This window comes from Pomacea canaliculata, linkage group LG14 (genome assembly GCF_003073045.1).
Source record: "Pomacea canaliculata isolate SZHN2017 linkage group LG14, ASM307304v1, whole genome shotgun sequence".
NCBI lineage: Eukaryota > Metazoa > Mollusca > Gastropoda > Architaenioglossa > Ampullariidae > Pomacea > Pomacea canaliculata.
The window spans coordinates 622,757-648,014 of NC_037603.1; the positions used below are offsets into that span (position 1 = coordinate 622,757).

Below are 25,258 nucleotides of genomic sequence, written 5' to 3' on the forward strand. Positions count from 1 at the left end.
TGTAAGGTTAGCTTGGAACAACTAGGAAAACCTAGCTGTCGTGGTTGATGATTAGTGCATCATGTCGTACGACTGACCAATTGCGTGCATGTACGACCAAAAGCCAGCTTTTAATATGGGTTAGACCCAAATTCGAAGCTTGGTCTCTAGGATCCTTGGAAACTAAGAATCGAAAGGACTTGCAACTCAAGTCCTCGCTACCTGGTGTGTCAGCTATCACCAGTCAACAGAAACGTGGAACAGGACACAGCCCAAGAAGGTGAAAATCCGCTAAACAAACTTGATCGTAAAGGTAAGAGTGACTTTTGTCGCTCCGAATCCATGACTAACTTCCTTCGTAGCGTAGTGGAAAAGTTGCTCGGTCACAAGAGTCGCTCTGATTTCTACTTGGAGAGCGCTGATGTGACGAACCAATTGCACTGCTTCAGGGGCGATTCGTGTGAGAATTCGTCCCAATCCTCTACATCGTACATCTCTCGTCGTGGTGCCGGACAACAGAAGACCCAAGTCATCGAACAGCATTTCTTCTGCGGCGTGTCGAGAGAGCCCTCCATACAGCAAGAACCGTTGTGCAAAATCTCAAGTGATGGTTGTGTGTGTCCATCAGATACAGCCCACACAGCAAGGGCGCTTGGGTCAAGCTGAGTGGCATGTGTATATTGTATGGAGTGAGTGAGTGAGTGTACAGCGTTGTGAGTATGGTAGTTAAGAATATATTATGTGACTCACTAGAAATCATGATTAGTAAGTAGGAAAAAACTTAAGTGTTAACGGGACACAATAAGACATAGCCGAAGATAGGGAATTATGTTCATTTGCATATTTGCATGTTCTTTTCTTATTCCTAAATCATTTGGTAATTTGTATAATCCTCTCGATGTTTAATAGCTGTCTTAATATACTAAATCTATCTGTGTTATTTGGGTAAGCGTGCGGGGCTCAACGAGTTAATTAAAAGTGTAACAAGCAGTTTAGTGTCGAGAGCACGCGGTAAATGACGGATGTGATGGTACAGTATTATCGAGAGTGTGATCAGCCAGCGACTGGGACAGAGTAACCTCTGGTGCATCTAGATTCAAGTTCGACTAATTTTTTACCTGAGACAAAAGCTTGCAAACTTGCTGTGAACTTTCTCTTGACAAAATATGCGAGGAAGCTTCTGCTGGGACACAAAGTGAAGATGGAGATGATGGCGACGCCGGAAGTGACGACGACTATTGAGAATCAACAGGTCCACCACCAACAAGTGTCCAAAGCCTTCACAGCGCTGGACACGTGAGGAAAGTTTGCCTTCAGGCCCCTGGGGGCAGCGACATGTTGGGACACGTGCAACGTGCGGAACACGTGATGTTGTAAATACGAGCACAACTCACAGGACAGGCCACCTTGGATGAGTTCATCCCCACGGGATCACTCAGTCTACAGAGTTTTGTTGTCACTGCAGTTGATGTTTAATTTAATAGTAAGATGAGGTCAAGTATCCAACATTCGTTTGTTGTAGGTTCTGTGGTGCGGCGACAACATGGACTGTGCCATGCACATGTCCTCCACGTGAGTGTCAAGACCCTGGTGAGCGCCGTGTGTGGACAGGAGAGTGCTACACTGCTGTAATAACACTCTTCCGGAGCAAGTTCACCTGCTACACACGGCGCCTCCCACCTCTTGTCACCGGACCGCCAGTAAGGGTAAATACTGTGTGCTTGCTGCTGATGGCCATACATGCTCGATGTGTCACCTACGTCTACGTCGTCAGTACGTGGTGGGGAGAGTATGCAGCGTGCAGTCATGTTGTATCACCTGTTGCTGCATACAGTAAAGACACAACAGTCAGCAGTGTATCACCCGGTCAGCCTCACCTCAGCAGTATGAGCTTTATGACAGTAAAGACGTGGAAGCCGTCACGGACTTGTCACAGGCGCGACGGAGGGCGTTGTACGTCATCGCTGATGAAGTAGGTGTGATACAGTGAGTTGTACAGCGTGTATTGATTGCAAGACACACAGGTAGATGCTGTCTTACATTTACTGGAATTACAACTATTTGCTAACAGGTGATGTTCCCTCAACAGTTGTGACCCGATGAGGTGTTGTGTTGTCAACATAGATTTGTTTGAAGCATCGGATGTTACACAGATTGTGTTGCAACACGTGTCATTATTGTGACATCGATGACTTGATGACATCATTGGTAACAATATTACACATGATACACAAATAGAATCACACATTAATAATAGTACACAGAGTAACGCGTGTAGCTACATCCTATGTTACAGTCTTGACTACAGGAGCAACAACTTCCACACTTTGTGTGAGTTGCTGCTGACACAAGTTCCTCGTCTCCATCTGTGGGCGGCAAGTTGTTGCCATGGAGACGCACCCGCCCGCTGGCAAGTGGAATATTTAACCAGACCCCTCCGCTCTCCTCCAGCCGTCGTCAGGGAAGTCGAGCAGGACGTGAGGATCACTAGATACCGTCGTGTACTGCCGTACAGAGAGCGAGGTGTGCCTGACCACACAGACGGCCCGCCAGTCACACGACTGTATCACCGAGGTCAGGGTCACTCAAGTCGAAGCCAGCGGTAAATGTATCACGGCGTCTGATTGGCCAGCTGCCTACACAGTCTCCCGTGTTGGTTACAGGTAGGCTGTGTATTGTGTAGTGTAACGTTGTTTACAGTTAAACACTACTGTGTGATAAATAACTGAACGCGGCGAGAAATAGTCTTGTAAATAAGACTTGTTAGTGACGTGTGTCTCTCAGTTTACGGTGATGACGTCAAGATGATATTGTTTATTCATGTTGACAGAGAGAAGCACAACAACATCTACAACATTGACTCTCTACCAGTGCGGCACAACCCACCCTGTCACAGTGGAGCACTGCTGGTGTTTACTGGGATGACGTAGTGATGAGTCGGGTTGGTCACAGACTGCAAGAACGGGTATCCTCCCAGCGCGGTGATTGACGATGATGACATCGATGCACGTGCCACGCCTAGGCCGCATTGACGTGTGTGGTGGCAGTGACTCCGTGTTCGTGGTCTGGTAGAGAAAAGTCGTCGTCTGTCTTGAGAAACCTGATCACAGTTTATTGAGATCTTATTATTTACAACAGTACAAACTTACCACTCCCCGACTTGACCTCATGTCTCGCTGTACGTCACAACTTGTGATTGTCTCCCATGACGACTAGCCGCTAGAAGGTGACTGACACTGACACTGACACTGACACTGACACACCTGTCACCTGCTGTAGTCGTGTGTCAGTCTCTTACACCAACAATTGTCTTTTAGTGTTTGTTCTCTTCTACTCTCAGTCTGTCACCACGTCATCACCTTATGATGCAATAGATATGACGTCATTACAGATTTTTACATCACGAGGTCCGAGTCTCTGTTAACAGAACAACAAGTGTCAACAAGTCTATTTCAAAGGTGTGTGTGTTAATGTGTCATCATATCCGTGCGTGTGTCAGTCTACCAGTGTGATATCTGTGTCACTGTGTGTATAAGAGGTTGTACACGTGCTGTCAAAGTGCCTCATCAGACTGTAATGTCAGTGTCGTGCACTAAAGTGTTCAGTCTGATATTGTTTACTGTCAGTTTAAACAAAGGGGACAAAACTCTGAGACTAAATAGAGACACGAGTGGTCCATCAAAACTCGCTTCATTGAGTTAAGACATTTATTGATGTAAACACAACAAACACTAGCGGCTCACTTATACAACACATGTTACAAGTTTCACAAACACATTCACACGATTTACAAGTCACTCTACAAGTGTGATATCTGTGTCAATGTGTCTGTCTACAAGTGTGATAGAAAGAGAAGAGATGGCACAACCCCTCTCTCCCCACCAATCCAAATCAAGGGACAGCAGGTGCAGAGGGCTGCTGTGTTTAGTTACCTTGGTACAGTGATCGACGGGAGGCTCTCCTTTAGTGATCACGTAAACCAAGTGTACAAAACGGTCAATGGCTGTACGTTCTGAGAAGACTTCGCAGCTTCAACGTCAGCTCTGGTGTGATTGAGACTGTGTACAGGTCTCTTGTTGAGAGCTTCCTCTCATTTAACATCGCTGCCTGGTATGGTCACCTCCTCGTCAAAGACAAGGCGAGGCTGACCAGAGTCATCCACCAGGCAAATAAAATTATTGGTAAATCACAGCTGTCACTTTCTGACTTGTACCTTCACGCAGTCAGAAGGATGGCACATAACATCATTTCGGACCTAAAGCACCCTCTCCATCCCAACTTCCAGCTGTTGCCCTCAGGCAGGCGCTATAAAGTACCAAGGGTACGGAAAACTGCCTACCAGAGGTCCTTCGTGCCAGCAGCCATCACCGTCCTAAACAAAGGCACAAGGACTCAAGAGGAATCAAACAGACTGAAGAGAAGAGGGTCCTGACATCCATTACCGGCCATCATCTTGTTGACTGTAAAACAAACAAGACGAACTCTGTGCGCTCAATCTAAATAATTAATGAAATGCAGAGATTTCTGTCAGAGAGCGATCGATGACATACATGACAATTTGTAATGTTGTTTGCCTACAGATGATGAATAGATAGTAATATAAGCTGAGAAAGTACTAGGAGGATGAGGGAAATGCAGTTCAGACACATTTCGTTTTAGTCTGCAGTGCCAACACATTTTTTAAAAAATAATTAACAAAGATATATAAAGTATTTAAATTTCATTGACCATTTCAAACTACAATGATAATGTATCTTTACTCTTAACTGTGAGTGTTAAATGTATGTATGAGTATGTATGCCTGCTCATGTGAGCAAAAGAAAAAATTCTGTCTTCGGTCTCCTTGACAGACAATAAAGTCTGCTTTCATTTGATTTTGATTTTTGATTTGATATCTGGGTCAATGTGTCAGTATACAAGTGTGATATCTGTTTCACTGTATCTATAAGAGGTTGTACATGTGCTGTCAATGGGCCTCATCAGACTGTAATGTCATTTTCGTGCACTAAAGTGTTCAGTCTGATATTGTTTACTGCCAGTGGTAAACAAAGGGGACAGAACTCTGAGACTAATTACAGACACTAGTGGTCCATCAAAACCCGCTTCATTGAGTTAAGAGATTTATTAATGTAAACACAACAAACACTAGCGGCTCACTTATACAACACATGTTACAAGTTTAACTGTTTGGCACAAACACATTCACACGATGTACAAATGTTGTTTCAAATCGTTTATAAATGTCGCCCCACGTTTTACAATGAGTGTTTCAATAAAGATTTTTGTTGTTGGTTTTAAACAGGTACAGATTGTTGTTAAGTGGTTAAAATAGTTTCAGCAGTCATGTCACCCACAGGAACCACGTGCGCACTGTTTCAACAAAGTCAAACAACAGGCTGACAATATAAATATACAGCAGATAGCAAATAAACCAATAAATAGCAATGACAGGATACAATACCTACGCCACGATCACATGACACTGTTACAGTTTGCCAACATTTTGTCACAACACACACTATACCCTGACCGTGACATGTCATGACACGAAATGTCACAATCAGCCATTGCTGACAGGATGTTAGCCCTCAGTGACGTCATGTGGATGGAGGATGAAGGTGGACAGCAACTGTCGTCTGTCAGGAAAGCGATGATCAGGGCGAAGATAAAAGGCGTCTGTACCTCTGTGTGTCGATGATCTATTTGACTAAAGAAAACCTTTTCCCGATGTGTTTTGATGGAGTCAACACATGTATAACTTGTGACTAGACATTTCGGTGTCCAGTCACTTAATCCCCAGACACTTCATCCCCGACACTTCATCCCCTACACTTTTAATCCCCAGACACTTCATCCCCGACACTTCATCCCCGAGACTTCATCCCCGACACTCAAGAACAATTTTCATATCATATTGTTGAAGAACATTAAATTTACTAGCTTATATGAACTTTAACTAATGTTGTAGATGTTCAAATGACGTTGAAGTTAAAAGCATGATTTGAATTTGAATTTCAATAAAATTTTTTCGCTGACTTCATAATTTTATAGTTAAGGATTTAGTTTAGGGATTAAGGTGGGATGAAGTGTCTGGGGATTAAAAGTCTAGGGGATGAAGTGTCGGGGATGAAGTGTCGGGGATGAAGTGTCGGGGATGAAGTGTCTGGGGATTAAGTGACTGGGAACCGACATTTCATTGTATGTTTGACTGCAGCTGTACTGTGTCTTGGGGTCACTTTGCTTAATCGCATGTTTTCTGTTTGGTGCAGACAAAGAAAGAGCAACACAAATGAGTGTAAATACACAACAAAAACACAAATCAAGAGGAGACTCAGATCGAAGAACAAGAGAGTGCAGTCCCCTTAAGTCAGTTAGGCGAATGGACATCACTGTCGGTTTAACTGTCAGCTGGTCTCAGTATATTATTTCTCTACATTGTCGTCAACAGACATTTGTTTGCTATTTTTCTAGTAATTCCCGTGAAATGTAATCCAGGCACTTTACGATGGACGCGCTCGTAGCAGACGAACCTCAGCGTCAGTGTCGCAGGCTATTTTATCCTGCTGTAGAGGATAGGGCAGATAAAGATCAGCTGACGTTTGTTGTGTTTGACGTCACCAGTCGTCTGCTCAGCGCTGTTTCTAACGTACTTGTGTGGCTGTTGGCTGTCCGTTGCCTCTTCTATCCTTGTGCGCATGTTTCTTGTGGAGCAAAGCTTGGAGATGAAAGTGTCCGATGGTGTCGGCGCTGGCTATTATTTCAGCCCAGCCAAATGTTTTGTCAACCTCGGAGTTCAGCGTGTCCTGGTCAGTCGTCTGTCAGCAGCAGGCTGTGTGGACGTGCCAGGCGGTGCTGACCGTAGTACATGGGTGCCACTGTTGGACAAGATCCATCACTGAGCCCTTTGGGTAAATAAACGAGTTTTTTCTCCCCTCATTATAGAATTTGGAAAAGCTCTGATCGGTGAGTGCGTAGGTGGTTCTGCTTGTGCATGAGATCAAATCAGTTTGTCCAGGAACTAATATCCAACATATGTCTGTGCTTTGTCTGTTGTGCATGGTCTGGGATTGTTTATGAGGAGGAGTTTGTTTTAATGATGTGTTCCACACCAAAGAGAAAATATTTCATAACCATTTTTGCTATCACCACACTGACAATCACAACTACCCAGTACATATACACGTCATCATAACACAAAGTCACTTTTAATTTAAAGCATTGAAAGGTCAATATCACACCAGAGAGGATCCTCTTTCATCACATCTTGAAAATTGGTATCACTAATCTAGCTTCTCTTGTATATGGTGCAGATATCAGTGCATGTGCATACTGTTTCATTATGTTAAGTTTTGCGTGTGCATAGAATTACAACAAAATGTTTCGACTTCCTGCCTTTCAATAACTTTTTGACTATGAAGGTTTTTTAAGATACATTATAATACAATACTATTGCCTTTATTAACAGTCTTTAGACCTACAGTAAAAATTGTAGCAGCAATGTGATGGCTCAGAACCGGGTACTTTCTTTTTTTCACTGCTTTCCGCTTTACACATCTGTTCTTTTCTCTAGAAATGACGTAACACACGCAAGAGCTGATGAGAACTTCTCGTGATAACTGTGAAGCGTGATTGGTTGTGGTGTGTCATGTGGCGTGATTGACCAATTGAACGCATGCTGCCCTGGAAAGATCTAGATGCAAGCTCAGCGCTTTTCGCTAGAGACTTTTGGGGACAAGACATCAAAGTGACTTCGCAGTTCATGTCTTCGCGCACGTGGACAGAGCTAAGTGACGTGTGCAAGAGAATCGTACTGGAAGTGTGATTGTGAAGTGTTGTGAGTGTGACAGTTAAGGATAGATCTGACTCACTAGTTATCTAGATTAGGATTAAGTAATGTAGTTAGGTAAACGGGAAGACCTAGGTAATTAGCCAAGTTAGGGAATCAGCTTTTTACAACCTTGCCTGTTCTTTTCGTATTCCCTTTTATCATTTGGTAATTATAATAATCTTGTCGTTGATTAATATTTTCTTATATACACTAAATTATCTCGTGTTGTTATTTGGAGTGATGCATGCTGGGGGTTCAGCAAGCTAATTAAAAAGTGTAGATCAGCAATTTAGTATAGGGGCATGCGGGAAATGTCGACTTGATTTGGTGGGAGTATCGACGGTGTGTTAGACCGGGTGACAGAAATCATACCCCTACCAAATCCACGGACTCCTGTCCCAGAGTTTACGACAATCCTACATGTTTGCAGTATTGAAATTCAATTGTATGTTTATTTTTCATAAAAATGTTAATGATACACACTGATGAGTGTGAATAGCAGCAAACGTTGTATGCACGGAGCTGTTGGGCCTGGCTGGTGACCTTTAAAGTTGTCGGTGCTGTCGGCGGTGAGTAACTCGCTACTCGCCAGGAAATATGGCGGCCTTCCCTGTGTTCAGCCTCTACCAGCTGGTGTAACTGACCTTTTAGTCACGTGGCGGCTTGAGCACCTTGTCGATCCACAGAGAGTGAGAGTAGACAGTGAAACATAGGTATCTCTGTCCTCTGTCAAGAAAGCTCATCTGTAAACTTGGAGACTTTGTGTGACAAGCTGCTGAGAGACTTGCTCCCCTCCATCTGTAGGTTGTGAATTGTTACCTCACACAACACCTTTGGCTGACTCCTTCTTGGGCGTGTGTTTGTGTGTGTGAGAGAGAGGACAGATAGAAAGGAAAAAAAAGAGATCATCAACAACGAAAGACTGGTACAGAAGACATGAGACGTTTCAAACCACAAATTGAGGCCTAAGCCTGTGTTGCTAGTCTGTGTCCTGTTCTACCAGAGACACCGCATGAATGATTACAAACATACTTCACATATTGAACCTTAGAGTCTGTCGTCATTAATAAAACATTTAATATCTTGTAATTTCTATATCAACATAACAAGACATGCCTAATTATCTCTACATAAATTATTCTGACAAATCTCCATTAATCTTCATGTCAATGCTTTGGAAAAACCCGAAAACATAGACTTTGACAGCAACCGTTTGTTTATTGCCGACGTGTCATGATTCCGTCATCTTGACATCCTCTTTATGATCAAGTTGATGAGGGGTAAGTCACATACTCTCAAAAATATATGCTTTTACCTTCTACTTGTTTGACTTAAAAGAAAGATAAGTCATTGTTATTTCGTGTAGTCACACCAATGTCAGTGGAATGCAGTGAACACATGAACTACTTGAATACAGCGACACCACAGACTAGCGGACCTCAAGTGACGACAGACTGTAAGTGTTTCTGTCTTCAGTCATTAACGGTGTGAGCAGTAAGAGACAGTATGGTTAATAATAGCCAATGTAATCAGTATGAACAATAATGAGCAGTCTGAACAGTATCGAAATGTAAAAAAATGTATCCACACAGTCTCTCGCATTTGTACCTAGTCAATCACACACACACACACTCACGCGCTCACCTGTACATTTATATTCTCCACATGCTCAAGCTCACCTGTCACAGTTATTGTCACTTGTGTTTCACGTCTCTTAATATCCTTGCTTAATAACTTTTCATTAGACAATATTATTCTGTTTAGTCTTTTTATTTACAAATATTTCTGGTGCTCAGCAGATATATTATTATTGTTTACAGAAGAAAGCTGTGTTTATCCAAGGACAATTTCCGGCACCCATCAACATCGTTAAGACTGTACGGCAGGTATGGGGAGATTTTTTCCCTCTATGGGCAATTTTGATATTTATAACTTCATTCGCGGGTCATAAGCAGTCATCTGCTTTAATCAGCCTGAGCAGCTCTAATGGACTTCCTGCAAAAAGAAGGACACACACTATTCCATATTGAAAGTACCAGCTGTTAATAATATTTTCGTTAATATTTCTATTTGTAGCTCAACATTTCAGCAGATTTGCCTATTTACCCAACCACCACAGATATTTATAGTTTTGTTGTATGATGTGGGAAAACCCGATACGGTAGACTTCGTTGACACCCGCAAGAAACATCGAGTAGAAATGACTTGATCCGCCATCTTTCCATTTTCTTTTATGACCAGAGTAACAGAGGTAAGTCACATATTGCCATAATTACGAAATATTCTACACACAATCCAGTCCATTCACTTAAAGAAAGGTGAATATTATTTCTTGTAGTTCTATCCATGTACCTGTATAGTAGGATACCACCACCACAGACAAAGGCGACAGAACACAGTTGACAGATTGTGAGATTTGTATGCCAACAGCTGCCTCTGGGGGATTTCAAAGAGTGAGTTGTCGATGCTTCAGCGAGTACAAAATACGGCTGCGAGGATAGTTGCAGGAAAGAAAACAACTGATCATATTACTCCTGTACTTCGTGACCTACATTGGCTTCCTGTGGAGAAGCGAATTGAGCATAAATTGTTAACCTTAACCTATGGCTGTCTTCACGACCTTGCGCCTGCATATCTCCAAGAACTCATTCACCGTCACCAACCTCAGCGGAACCTTCGTTCAGCAGCACACTTCAGACTTCGACGACCGAGTGTTTAGTCAGGGAATACTAACAAGAAGACTGCGGGTTTCAGATCCTTCTCCAATGTAGCCCCGCTTTTGTGGAACTCGCTTTCCCTCTCGACTAAGGAGTCTGATAGTATTGCATCTTTTCGGAAAAATCTTAAGACTCACTTGTTTAACATTATTTGAAGTTGTTCATCTGCCCTGCAGTTTGGTGGCTGCTGGGATCACCGCGCATTGAGCGTATCTCTGTGATACGGATACTAGCGCGTTACAAAACTACATCATCATCATCATCATCATCATCATCATCATCATCATCATCATCATCATCATCATCATCATCATCATCATCATCATCATCATCATCAAACTAGTTTATTCATGCCGACCGATTGTTTTCCTTCTAATAAGTACCAGCATAGAGAATTATTTTGTTTTTGAGTGTTTATCTTTGTATGTTCACATAAAGGTACAAGAATATATAAGAAAAAAGAAAAAAAAAACATAACTGAGTCTTCATCTTTATTAGTTTGGGAGACATTGCTGTGTAAAGATCGTGATTTCCATCACAGCCATGACTATTTATTATTTAATCATGTTTGTGGTTCTTCCATTTAGCATCGTGAAATCTTACAAGCCACAAGTACATTGTATGACAAGTTAAAAACACTGATTTCTACTCAAGTGACTGAAACACTAATTTGCAAGCTGAAAAAAAAAACCAACCCACATTCAAACTAAAGGTTTTGCGCTGTTCATTTTGCATGAAGACACCATATTTCTTGTCAAGTCAAATCTCCCTACTATGCCACTCTTGGTATGATACTTCTTTTGCTCAGTCCCGACAAAATTAAATGCAAAATAAATTGACTATGCCACCACCTACTGTCGCTACTAAGCCACTAATGTGTGATTGTTAAAAGGCACATGTTGTGAAATTCCACGAGCGCCTCGCAACTGGCGGGTCTTTCACGATGGAGGAGATTGCGGAGGAGATGCTGTGCAGTGAGGAGCCGGTGGAAAGTGAAGAGGACGAGATCGAGGAGGAAGTTATTCCGATCGAGGAAGCCCAGCGCGCTTGGAGCACCGTCCGGAAGTTCTTACAACAGAGAAGCGGGAAGCCCGGTGTGATACAGGCGTGTCATCTACTAGACAACGAGATGTACGAGATCCTCAGTAAGAACATGCGCCAGCCGACGATTCTTCAGAGCCTTGGACTGACGGGTAACTTGAGCAAATAAAGCCGTTTGTACGAACCCTCGCTACTATGCCACTTTTGCTCGGTCCCGGTAGGTGGCATAGTAGCGACATTTGACTGTAACTAATTTACTACATACACCTAAACGTGTATTTTGCTAAAGTAACCACTATATACTAGTGTTCCAAGTTTTGTACAAACTTTAAAGTTCTTTTATGAGATATGCAGCTTCAAATATTACAAAATTATCATCCAATGTTTTTAGGCGAAAATGTTTTAAGGATAACTTTAGACAATTGTAATTTCTAATCTACTGGACAACATGGGTTTAAATTTAAAACACCGATAGAGAACACACGTATGTGTTAGTCTGTGTTAATTTATATTAATGACTTTTACATATAGTAGAGTAAAGGTGGTGGTTAAAAATGATGACTAAGTATTTAATATTTGGTCGGGACACTCATGTCTTTTTACTCAACCCAAACTGTTACTTGATAGTTGAATAAATTAATTTTCAAAAAAAATTGTGTGATTAATTTTATCGCCTTGTAAGTAGATGCTTTTTTTCATTCATTTTCTTAAAGAAGAAAAAAAAGAAAACACGTAAATGTATACAACCCCCCCCCAAAAAAAAAAATTCACAACCCTGTCACCCATTTCGATAAGAAAATTGTAAACTCCATATTTAGTTTTATAATTTTAATATTTTTACTGAAGGTCGTTTAGCCCTACTTTCCATATACGATTGTTGTTGGATGTTTCAGAAATAGATGTCCCATTCAAATACAAATATATTTTCTACTTTGTCTTGATCAGGCTCTGAAGGCTACGTGTATGTGTTATTATCAAAAGCGATTTTCTACAAAAATGTGATAATCGTTACATGTTCATTCCTTATATCACATCAGTTGCAACGTGGAAAGTGTCATCATAAACTTGAACACTCTGTCAGTGTTTTATAAATGTGGATGGTTGTCCGTGTGAGGCAAGATGCTGGGCTCTTGCTAGTGGGACAGAATAGAATTAATATGTATGTTTAATTAATGCTTTAAGTTGATAAATGTGCATGACTATAAGTCAGTTTGCACAAATACATTGGTGTTGTAGTCTTCTTCCCTGGAACAATATAAATGAACAAGCAGGTTGTCGCTATGGCTCTGGGGGTGGGACTAACGGGTGGTCAGACCACAGAGGTTAGTTTGCTGTGTAAAGTCCACAGCTACGTAGTCAATACTGAGATCATCAAGATAGTAATACATAAATAACACCAGACAAGTTAGATAACTGATATTAATTACGGATGCATAGTCAGTACTGAGATCACCATGATAAATAACACCAGACAAGTAAGTATGGTAGCCATCATGCAAGTAGCACAACAATGACACCAGTGGACACACAACTCTGATGATCAACATCGCGGAATACGATTTCTGTCCTTAGAATCATCGTCGTCACACACCAGTCTATTTCCCGTCCAGAGGAAAGCGCAGACAACAGACGATTCCTCTGAGACACTTGGTCCTGCACAGAGGAGAGCACTGTCAACCATGTCTGATAAACAACCGTCTGCTTCACAACAGGTGAGACAAGGTGGAGACACCTGCTATTAGGGGAGGGGTGAGGCGGAGAGAGGTCAAGGAGGTCAATCCTTGTACCAAAGTTACAAATGTTCTTTAATCAAGTCTACAAGTCAGTATGTGGCCTGTCACACACCAGAGCAGTGATGTCATGGTTGTCATTGAGAATGTTGTCATTAGTCATCGTTAATTTTAAGCACAATATTCAGCTTAATTCCGTCACGGGACTTTCTTTAATTCTTCCTCAAGAGATAACAATGATCAAAAATTTATTTCATATCATCTGTTAAACCTAAGATTTTATAAAAACGATATAAATTATATTGTAAAAACAGAAATTACTAACTAGTGTTTGTGATTGATAATGTAGGCGACAAGAGGTTTTGGTGTTTGCGTGTGTTGAGTGCGCGGTTTGACGTGAAAAAATATTTGGTGTGTCACTGTTACAGCACAATGAGCCTTTTACTATTGATATACTATAGAGATCATCATCATCGTCATCATCATCATCATCATCATCATCATCATCATCATCATCAATTATTCAATATAAGTATCTATGTCAAAGATGAATTATAAAAAGTTCTGTCATGTCTTCTTGTGTACCTTTTACACTGACAAGTTGTGCGCACGGTGTTCATTCTCTGATGTTCACCTGTAACTGTGTAACCAACATCACAGGGAAAGCCCGGGAAAGGAGGAGGTGGACCAGAAAGTTCTAGAGGTGGTGGCCGGGTCAAAGTTCACACACACCCCGTTACCGATGAACAGGCTGCGCTTCTTATGGATACAGGTACATTGTATCTTTCGGTTGCGTTCTTCCTAAAGGAACAACAGAAGGACGCAGAAAAGAAAATGACGAGGAGACACAAAACAAGTTAAGAAGATAATACAATGTAGACGTGGAACTCATTGCAAAAATTTATTTATTCGTCCCAATACTTGTAACGGTTGCTAGGGCATCACGTGGATAAACACGAGCTTAAGGTGCGTCACACGTGTCTGTCTGTAACGATGTGAGTAGGTCTTGCACGAGACGATAAGTCCTCTCCTCGTTTGTAAGACAGTTCGTCTTCTCACCACCGTAACAACAAATTCTAGAGAGTGGAGATAACTGAGATAATTCATTATCATAACGATGTATAAAATTTTTGAGATGAAAAGGGTAATAAATAGATCAAACATTTATATAGCACATTGACACTTCTATGTTGTGAGTGCTTTACAGAAGTGATTTACTAAACAGAATAACAACAGACCACGAACCAATCTTTGCTACAACAGACAAGCACACTTGTACAACACAGTCACAAACACACACGTGTACAACAGACACTCTTACAGCAAGTACATGTAATTACAGACACACCTTGTGCACGATCAGGGTCAGGAAAGGGTCACAGGTAAATCGTCGTTCACAAAAGATGTTTTGAGTTTGGGCTTAAAGGTGGTCAGAGAATCAGTAACTGACAGGTAAGCCGTTCTAGGTCAAGATGTCCCCACAGAACAGTGATGACAAATAAGTTTGTTTACAGTGAACGCGCGTCCTCTGGAGGAGGTCAAGAAGAAGACAGGCGCTGATGTACACTTTGACCCCAACCCGTCACCTGTACCAGGTATGAAGATTGTCATCATCCGCGGTGTCCCATCTCAGATCGAGGAGGTCGTCAGGTGCATCAGGCAGATGACTGGTAGTCAGGTTAGTGCAGTAGTGACTACAATATAATCAGAGAGTTACAAACAGCTATCAACACTAAACAGTAGAGGCTGCAATCAACAGCAGGCAGCAAGAGTGACTAGCAGTAACATTGAATGATAACAAGTAATAATCGATGATAATAACTAATAATGAGTGGTTTTGCTGCATCACTATAAATAGAGTGAATAACAATAAGCGTTATAAACAGCGAAATGACACAACAGAAAACTGAACAAATTTGACAAGTCTTATATTTTGGAAAAAACAAGTACCAGAATAAAGTAATACTATTTTAAAAACGGATAGAAATGTAAGCAAACATAATTTGACATAAACTTTTTTTCTACTCACCAAACAAATGCGACTAAGTAAAAAGATGGAAAAAATAAACTCAAATGAAGTTACTGCAGTCAGACAAACTGAGGTCCTCTTCGTACAGGCAACATTCGCAGAAGAAGTTCAGACATTCTGGCGCCAGTGGGTTGAGGCCGTGTTCCCTGACCTCGAGTCTCGCGCCTACTTCCTGCCTCCTGTCTACTTCAACCGCGTGCCGATGACTAGACAGACCATTGCTGGTCAGGATGTTAAGGTTCTTGACTCCCCAACTGAAAAAGCTAATAAACGAAGGGGTCTTCTGAAAAAAATAGGATCTTTACTGAAGTCATCCAAAACACATGAACCACAACATCAAGCTGTATTACCTTCCAACACGCCGGTGATGACTCCATCAGAAACAGCTGAGACTTCCATTTCTCACCCTGCTACAGCCCAGGACAGTGACATTAGAGATGACACAGCCATGAAACAAGTTCTCTTATGTCTTCAGAGTTTGTCAGAAAAGACAGGAGAAGTGTTAGTTGGAATCACTCGGCTTGACTTTGGACAATATCTGAGTGAACCTTGTTTTACTCTGGCGGCTGCCCAGTTACCCCGAGCCTCCAGCCTGCCTCCTGACTTGCCACAGAACTGGAAACAGGGAAAATTTGATGTGCTTCTTATTCACCGACATTACGGTCTTGTCGTCTGCAATGTGATGTCGTTCGGTGACATGACAAACGACCTTAAAATGTCACAGGAGGATATTGTCAAGACCATCAGAAAGAAGCTGAGAGACGCCGTGTTACAGCTGAACAAAGCGGAGGCCATGTTGTCTCACCTGGTGTCTGATGTCTGTCCCGGTCTGCGCATCACCAAGACCATCGCCGTCCCTAACCTCACGACTGACCAGGTACAGCAGGCCATCTCTCACGACTCACAACTCACTGAGGTAAGGATCAGTCTCCTATTTTCAAAAGAATATATGCGATTGTTTTGATATTATGTTGAATATTGTACATACAGTGGATCTATTTTATAACTGTTTTGCTTTCCTTTTCGTACTGCTTTTGAATTTAGCAAAGTGATGTCAGTGGTGTCGGACTGATTGATTTATATTTGCAGACGACTAGAAAGAAAAACAAAACATTTTATGCTACTTGGATAATAAAGTTAGCTTGTGTAGTAGGTGGCCATAAACTAGTTTGTTAAGTCGCTTGCCGATAAGCATCTTAAATGTCTGGTACCAGGGTAGATGCACTGGGGTTAGATAAGTAGCGGCTTCCCAATGAAATATCGGAAGTGAGAGAGAAACTTTGGCAACATCCAGTCATTAACGCAGACAGCATCGAAAGTTGAAATTTACTGTTCGCCATTGGCACATCATTAGGAGGGTAAAGAGAGAAAGTGTTGGTGCAAAGGATCTGACTGACCTGTGCAGACCTAGCTGGTAAGTGTATCATCTGTACAGACATAGTAGGCACCCGGATGTAGGTGGAATGTAGCGATACTTCACCATCAGCCATACCTGGCCTAGCTAGGATGTACCAGCAAGTTGTTAACTGATCGTGAGACAGAGCGTGTGAGTGTGTGAGAGCACGTGAGTATCGCTCAACATGCAGTGTAGCCCTTATTGTCCACTGATGTATTGTCCTTGATGAGGGCGTGTGTGTGTGTGGGTGTGTGTGTGCTCACTTCTGTCATTTTTCATTTTTTATTGCTGATGTTATTGTTGATGTCTTTGATGTCTTTGATTTTTACTCTGACTGCTTGCATGCTGGAAGACAAATCTCCTTTTCTGGACAATAAAGTAATCTTATCTTATCTTATCTTATCTTATCTTAGTGAGGGACACGACAGCAGTCACTGTTGGTGTTGCCCTCCATTTGTATTTCTGTAATTTAGGGCGAGCTATGGTCGTGCATGGGTTACCTGTTCCCATTCCATCCTCATCTGATCCGATCCGAACAACTATCGATTAACGGATCTGTCCAGGTGTCCGAACAATCATCACACTCGACTGTCAACTCTCAATGTCGATCATTCAATCTGTCATTGCATTCGTCGTACTTGACATGACAATGTGTTCTGTACACGTTGGTGGCTCTTTTCCTGTTGTGTCTGATATTTTTTGTGGGAGTTCCAAGATTGTCATCCATCATTCCCTGCAAGACACGCGAGTCACACCGTGTGGCGGGACAGAGTTAGGTAAGTGGCGTTGACACGGTTCTGATCTCTGATCCGGGTGGCTCTCAGTTGGATGCTGCCGTTAGCATTCATGACCAGCATCATCTGCATTAGTTAATAAGCAATAAATGGTTGGCTCTTTTTGTATGGAAAACGGCAGAGGAGAGTAGCATGTGGTCACATATTCCTGTCGAAGCTCAATAGCTTAGTCCTGCATGTCTAAAACTGCTCCTGACTATTTGCAAGAGATAGTTCCTCCTTACCAACCGTCACGTAGCCTGCGCTCAGGCTCCCAGTCACGCTTCTGTCTCCCTGCAGTGGAAGACACCAACAAGAAGCGCACTGGAGCCAGGGCCTTCAAACATGCGGCACCTAAGCTGTGGAATGCTCTGCCATCGTCACTCTCCACCATCACCTTACCAACCACGTTTCGCAAAAGACTGAAGACCCATCTGTTTCCTTCAAACGAGTCTTAAACAACCACAAAACACTTCTGTCTATATTTTTTACTTTCTTGGTGTTTTATATATTTGTTCGCTTTACTTTTTCTTTTTTTTCTGCGCAATGAGCATTCCTCTGAATGGATACCTGCGCATTACAAATCATCATCATCATCATCATCAATCATCAATCATCAATCATCAATCATCAATCATCATCATCATCATCACCATCAAGCACGATCCGCAGACATCTAATTGAACACATCACTAAAATGTTACATTTACAGGTGTGATATACTTACACTATTTACAATACAACACATCTTATGTACAGTTACATTTAAATATACTTAAGCAATCTATCTAACCTTCAGATCCAGAGAGTTGTTAAGGAATATAAATAGTTTTATCTCTGTTATGTTAAAAACTTGTAGTGACCTCCTCTTTTGCTCACCTGTTCGAAAAGTTGGTCATCTCACAAACTTTTGTCAAAGGACCTGCATTGCTGTCTAAAAACTACTGACCCCGCCGACATCGCTGGCATGTGTCTGTGCTGTGATCAGTGGTGTGACCTCAAGACCCCATGTGACGTCAGTAGTCACGTGTTAAAGAAACTCGGCGAATGGTGGACACGACGTGTGACTGTGTCTGGGCCTGACAGTCACATGACACGTCACGTGTACAAGACACTAGTAGCACGGTAAGATACACTGTGTACAATTAGTATCACAACATCAACTAACACTGTACGAGTGTTTACGTGAAAATAACATGTTGATATCAAATGCACGTGTGGTGACATTCAGTGGAAGACTGACATTGATATTGAGATGACAAGATGTTAGGTCTACTATCATCACATCCTCCCACAACCTCCTCCGTCTCACCTTAGTCGTCACTAAACACTCTTGAGCTTTGAGACATCCACCCGATATTTATTTTTTTTATTTCTTAAGTAGATGTTGTTTGTGTACGCGCTGTAAATAAACATGTTTATAAGACACAAAAGACACACAGACTGAACATGTCTCACACAGTAAAGTATGTAAGAATGTCTGTCTACTAGTCTCACGTCACCTTGTGAGTGTCTGTCTCACCAGCTTAAATATTTACTGTTCATTATAGTCCCTATAATAGAAACCTTGTCTCCCAGTGTTCTGTCTGGACTCTAGAGGATGACAGACCTCTCATTACAGACCTCTCTGTACCGAAGCAATCACGTGACGAGGGCCACATACAAGGAGCCTGTGAGTTGACTGTTGTAGTCATTGTAAGGAGTTTGCCATGTGCCATGTACAGTGTCATCGGCAGCTTTTGGTTTGTGGCTTTGAAGACATCTTGTGACATTGGCTACAGGTGACAGCGTCTACACGTGTAGTGATTGTAGACACAGAGACTGATGTCATGTCAGCACACTATACACCTGTCCGTTTTGCTAAAGTTCATTCCAAGTACACGAAACAAAGGTGATATCGTATTATCTCACATCGTACTGTCAATAGGACATTGAGATGATGAGTGCATACAATGAGTTGATCTGACATCTTATTTATCTTATTTGTTTACTGAAACATGCCACGAAAGTGTTTTTTCCTGGAGGAAGTGGCAATGTTTTTGAACAGTGGAATAGACCTTTTCGTAATAAGGTGCGCGAAAAGATATGCGCAGACGTAAGCCCGGCAAAACGCGACCATGATCGTGGATAGAACTATTTTTCCGAAAAATATTTATTCAACGTGCGGGGTAAGTAGAAAAGCCAGGCTGTTAATGTGCGATTGTGATCGCAGCTTATTGTCTAAATGTGCGATTGACTATATTAGTCTTATACAATATAATTGCAAAAAAAAAAGTTTATTCTTATATAAATATATTATAGCATATACTGAGGTAGATCTTGATGAGATAGCAAAATAATTTTAAGTAGTGGAGGTGAAAATTTGCATTGTTAACATTTTCAGTAAACTGGCATCTATCCAGGTATTTACATGCTTTCTTTTGTTTTTATATGAGGTATATTATTGTTTGTATCTGATCCTGTGATGCTTTTCTGTTTTACTATGCACATTTATTACATAAAAAAATAGTTAACCGAATCCATACGACGATGGTTGCCGAGCAGCATCTCGGTGCTACAGATCGTATACGAAACCAGGAATTCCCCACACACTTGAAGTTAGTGACGGATTACATTTTCTTCTCACCAAAATAAGCTAAAATTATTATTGAAAAGGCATAGTGAAAATATAAGTTAATAGAGGGGAGAGAAAGAGTATAATAATCATTCTTTTCCCAATGCAGAATTTTTTGTTTGTGTAGTCTTGCAATGAAGTTACATATTATAATGATAATCATGAATATTTAGTACACATACCTCTAATTGATAGAGGAACTCATGGCATTTATATGATGGTGAAAGATGGACCTCTTTGGTAGCTGATGCAGCGTATTGTTTATGTGTTGATGAAATAATATAATTTTAATAAAATGCAGTAAATGATGAGACAACACACACAAGTAAATAAAGCTTCATCGTTTACTATCTATTCCAAAGCAAGATTAGTAAACAAAGTATCATAATAAAAGCACCAAATTTAGAGCATGCAGGAACACATTTCTTATTACTTCATATCAGCATTTGATATATTTATGCTGTCCAGACATTATTGTACATAATTATTTAATTTTGAGTGTATTCTTAACAATATTGTTATAATTTACTAGATGTAAATCAAAAGATTGATCATTGTGATTTTATACCATATACAGTGACTGGTACAGTTTTCAATGCTTACTGCCAATGCAGACAGAGTGCCTTTTACAATTTAAGAAATTAATAGGCTCAAGTAGAAGATAGCATTGTTTAATTCTAAATAGTTCAATATCATTCTTCAGACCTCCAAGCCTTGTCTAAAAGACTTAAATCTTCCAAGACAAGAATGACACAGGCCATGAAAGATGGAATTGCAAATGAGCCTTTAGCAGCTGAAGCATACAGTAATGATGTTCTAATTGTCGTATCCTCTCTTGAAGAACTTTATTCTCTTCTTTTGCCAAGGAGAGCTGCTCTTCAACAGAAGGGTTGTCTGCTGTTACAGACTCTGTCTCTGCCGTTGCAGGCTCTGTTGTGGGCTTTGCATCCCCACTTTGGCTGATTTATTTGTAAGAGCCCTCATGCTTGATGAATGCTATGAGTATACACAGCAGACAGCAAAACCGGAAGTGGCCTAACGTGCTTGCTGGGTGAAGGTCGTAACGTGCTGGAAGGTCGTATGCATGCATAATTCTCCGAAATAGCGGATAGAGAATACTCGGCAGCTACTGTCTGTGTGCTGCCAGCAGATGGCAGGTAACTGTCAGACGAAGATGAAGGTGGTGATGATCTTGCCAGCGACTGTTACCGATTTTTCTAGAGAGTTAGAGATAGAAAAGGTTGGAAAAGACGTGGAAGACAATATTAACAAATCTTTTGTGCTACCAGAAATCCTACAATTTTCAGTTACAAATACAAATTGTACGCTGCAGACATAAAAAAAGTTCTGCCCATTCTACGAAAAACACATACAACATTCAATGTTCTTGTCCTGCGCTGTCCTGCACAAAGGAGAAAGTCCGGCCTTCCTAAGGACATGTGCAGTGAATGGACAGACAGGCCGCCGCAAGAGCAGAGAATAATGTGAGACACACTTGAGGCCAACATCCTCCTGTGAAACTCTTTGAGCAGTTCTTTTAGCCACATGATCTCGGCATGCGAAATGTTTCGGACACTAACATTGATATTTTAAGGGTCACGAACTTTGTGGCCGCAAGTGACGACGACTATTGAGAATCAACAGGTCCACCACCAACAAGTGTCCGAAGCCCTCACAGCGCTGGACACGTGAGGGAAGTTTGTCTTCAGGCCCCTGGGGGCAGCGACATGTTGGGACACGTGCAACGTGCGGAACACGTGATGTAAATACGAGCACAACTCACAGGACAGGCCACCTTGGATAAGTTCATCCCCACGGGGACATAAAGTCTTGTGTACACACGGTCACAACCTTGCTGCTCACCTGTTGGACTTTGACATCGTAATATGTTTAGACAGGATTGTGACATGCGGTTTCTGTCATACTTTCTCCATGTCTGAATGTCACCTGAAGCAAATAAAGTGTTTCCTCTATGTCACGTTTATTATGGCGGTAACTTGAGAAACGTGAAATCGAGGTTTAACTCTAAATATTTTAGGAAGATTCTCTACAGCTCTACTACTCTTAGTAGACAGTAGACCGTTAGTGACAGAGAGAGAGAAACAGAATTTAGTAAATACTTCCAATTTTTGGTTTTGTTTAGAAGTACGTGAGGACGTCAACACAGAAAAAGTTATTACTGACTGTTACAAACCACTTGTAGCAAATAATGTAAATCGTTCAGTATACAGTGTTCGTCAAAGCAGTTGATGTTTATTTAATAGTAAGTTGAGGTCAAGTATCCAACATTTGTTTGTTGTAGGTTCTGTGGTCCGGCGACAACAGTGACTGTGCCATGCACATGTCCTCCACGTGTGAGTGTCAAGACCATGGGTGAGGCCGTGTGGTGGACAGGAGAGTGCTACACTGCTGTAATAACACTCTTCCCGGAGCAAGTTCACCTGCTACACACGGCGCCTCCCACACTCTTTGTCACCGGACCGCCCGGTACAGGTAAATCTGTGGTGCTGCTGCTGATGGCCATACAGTGGCTGCGATGTGGTCACCACGTCTACGTTTTCAGTACGTGGAGGCAGAGTCGTGCAGCGTGCAGCATGTTGTATCACCTGTTGCTGCAGACAGTAAAGACACAACAGTCAGCAGGTGTATCACCCGGTCAGCCTCACCTCCTGCAGTATGAGATTGATGACGATGAAGACGTGGAGAAGGCCGTCAACGACTTGTCACAGGCGGCGAGCGGAGGGTCGTTGTACGTCATCGCTGATGAAGTAGTGAGTGACTACAGGTGAGTTGTACAGCGTGTGATGTGATGATAGACACACAGGTAGATGTTGTCTGCATTTACTGGATTACAACTATTTGGTGTTTAACAGGTGATGTTTCTCAACAGTTGTGACATCTGATGGAGGTGTTGTGTTGTCAACATAGATTTGTTTTGAAGCATCGGCTGTTACACAGATTGTGTTGCAACACGTGTCATTATTATGACATCACTTACTTGATGACATCATTGGTAACGATATTGCACATGATACACAAACAGAATCACACATTAATAATAGTACACAGTGTAACGCGTGTAGCTACATCCTATGTTACAGTCTTGGCTACACAATCAACAACTTCCAGACTTTGTGTGAGTTGCTGCTGACACGAGTTCCTCGTCTCCATCTGTGGGCGGCAAGTTGTTTCCATGGAAACGCACCTGCCGGCTTGCAAGTGGAATATTTAAGCAGACCACTCCGCTCTCCTCCGGCCGTCGTCAGGGAAGTCGAGCAGGACGTGGGGATCACTACACACCGTGTTGTACTGCCGTACAGAGAGCGAGGTGTGTCCGACCACACAGACGGCCCGCCAGTCACACGACTGTATCACCGAGGTCAGGGTCACTCAGAACGCTTGCCAGGTGACTGTGTGAGGTGCGGTCGTGAGGTGGCCAGCTTCCTACGCAGTCTCCGTGTTGGTGTTACAGGTAGGTGTGTGTATTGTGTAGTGTAACGTTGTTTACAGTTAAACACTTACCTGTGTGATAAATAACGAACGGGTGAGAAGCAGTCTTGTAAATAAGACTGTTAGTGACGTGTGTCTCTCAGTTTACTTGATGACGTCACGATGCTATTGTTTATATCCATGTTGACAGGGAGAAGCACAGCAACATCTACAACATTGACCTCTACCAGTGGCGGCACAACACCATCCTGTCTACAGTGGAGAGACGTGCTGGTGTTGTACTGGGATGACGTTAGTGATCAGTCGGGTGTGGTCACAGGACTGGAAGAAGCGGGTATCCCAGTGCTACTGATGAAGGATGATAACATCGAGGACGTGGCCACGGCCCGCAGCGACGTGGTGTGGGTGGCGAGTGGACGTCGTGTTCGTGGTCTGGAGAGAAAAGTCGTCGTCTGTCTGGAGGAGCCTGATGTCGATTTACTTAGATCTTATAATTTAGATCTGTTCCACTTTACCTCTTCCCGACTTGACCTCATGTCCCGCTGTACGTCACAACTTGTGATTGTCTCCTCTGACGACTAGCCGCTAAAAGGTGACTGACACTGACACTGACACACCTGTCACCTCATTCAAAATTTTTGTGCTCACGGACCTTGTGTATCATGATGAATATACTAAGAATACAGTTGATTTTCAACGTGCATTCTGCGTTGTTTCCCAGCATGTGCCAAAAGTTTAGTCATCTATCACTGCCAACGCTAAGCTTCAGTCGAAGTTTGGTTCGCACTTAATGTGATATGGATGGTTTTGTGAATTTTTTTTTCTGATTGTGAGTGTGTTACTTATCTCTTTGCTGAAATATTTTTGAAATGTTGTCAGATCAGCATGCAGAATAAAAGTGTCAATGAGGATTTCTGCAATGTTTGTTTCATCGTTGCACAGACCTGGTGCCAGCATCTCTGATGTTGGCTTGAGCCAGTAAGATCTTTCTTCTCTGCTCTTCCTTTTCCTGCCTCCTCTTTTCCATGATAACATTTATTGTGTAAATAAAGGGGTTGAGGGCAGGCTTGAGGGGAAGAACAAAGATAGCCAAGGTGACGTGTACATCGCTGGCGACCGGTACGCCAGTGGAGGTCATGAACCCCATCAAACCAATCGGAAACCAACAAGCGAAATCGAATATGGCGATCGTTATGAGCCTGCGTGCCAGAGTCAGATCGGTTCCCTTCTTGGTGGTGTCTGTAGCGGACATGCTGTTGACCCGAACTGACCAAAAGATGGCGGCTTGTCCGGCAGCAATGGCGAAGAAGAGAAAGAAGTTTAGGACTATCAGGACACCGAAGGTGTAGTCGTAGACGGAGGAGTTATTCCGCGTGACAGGCAGTGGAACGCACATGCCCGTCCGGGCGTAGAACTGCCAGTGAGATGTGACCGGAAGAAGGGGGAGGAGAGCCAGTAGAGCACCCGCCAGCCAGGCCACGGCGCACGCGATCTGCGCAGATCGCTTCCGGAACCGCAGAGTGCTGAACGGGAAACGGAGCACGAGGACGCGGTCGAGGGTGATGAGGCAGACAAGCAGAGCCGACACCTCGCTTGAGAGGAACGAGGTGAAACCAGCGAATTTGCAGACGATACCCGCCTTCCAATCGGACTCGTGCCGGAAGTACTCTCCCATGTAGACGCGGTCGGCTACCCCCACCA

The 25,258-nt window shown here is 42.5% G+C and overlaps 2 protein-coding genes across 2 annotated transcripts in view; both read left to right on the forward strand.

Annotated features, from left to right (window-relative positions):
* The first annotated feature begins 9,026 nt into the window (after nt 1-9,026).
* The window catches only part of LOC112555478, a 46,122-nt gene continuing 29,890 nt past the window's right edge, over nt 9,027-25,258 (forward strand). Inside the window, exons 1-3 of the mRNA XM_025223912.1 lie at nt 9,027-9,263; nt 9,628-9,693; nt 9,884-10,058. The gene's annotated coding sequence lies outside the window, so the exon portion shown is untranslated. The remainder of the gene's footprint in view (nt 9,264-9,627; nt 9,694-9,883; nt 10,059-25,258) is intronic.
* On the forward strand, nt 15,350-24,453 carry LOC112555477. Its single transcript, XM_025223911.1, has 4 exons — nt 15,350-16,240; nt 18,413-18,618; nt 22,410-22,465; nt 24,437-24,453. Exons 1-4 carry the CDS (start codon nt 15,350-15,352, stop codon nt 24,451-24,453), a joined length of 1,170 nt encoding a protein of 389 aa, XP_025079696.1.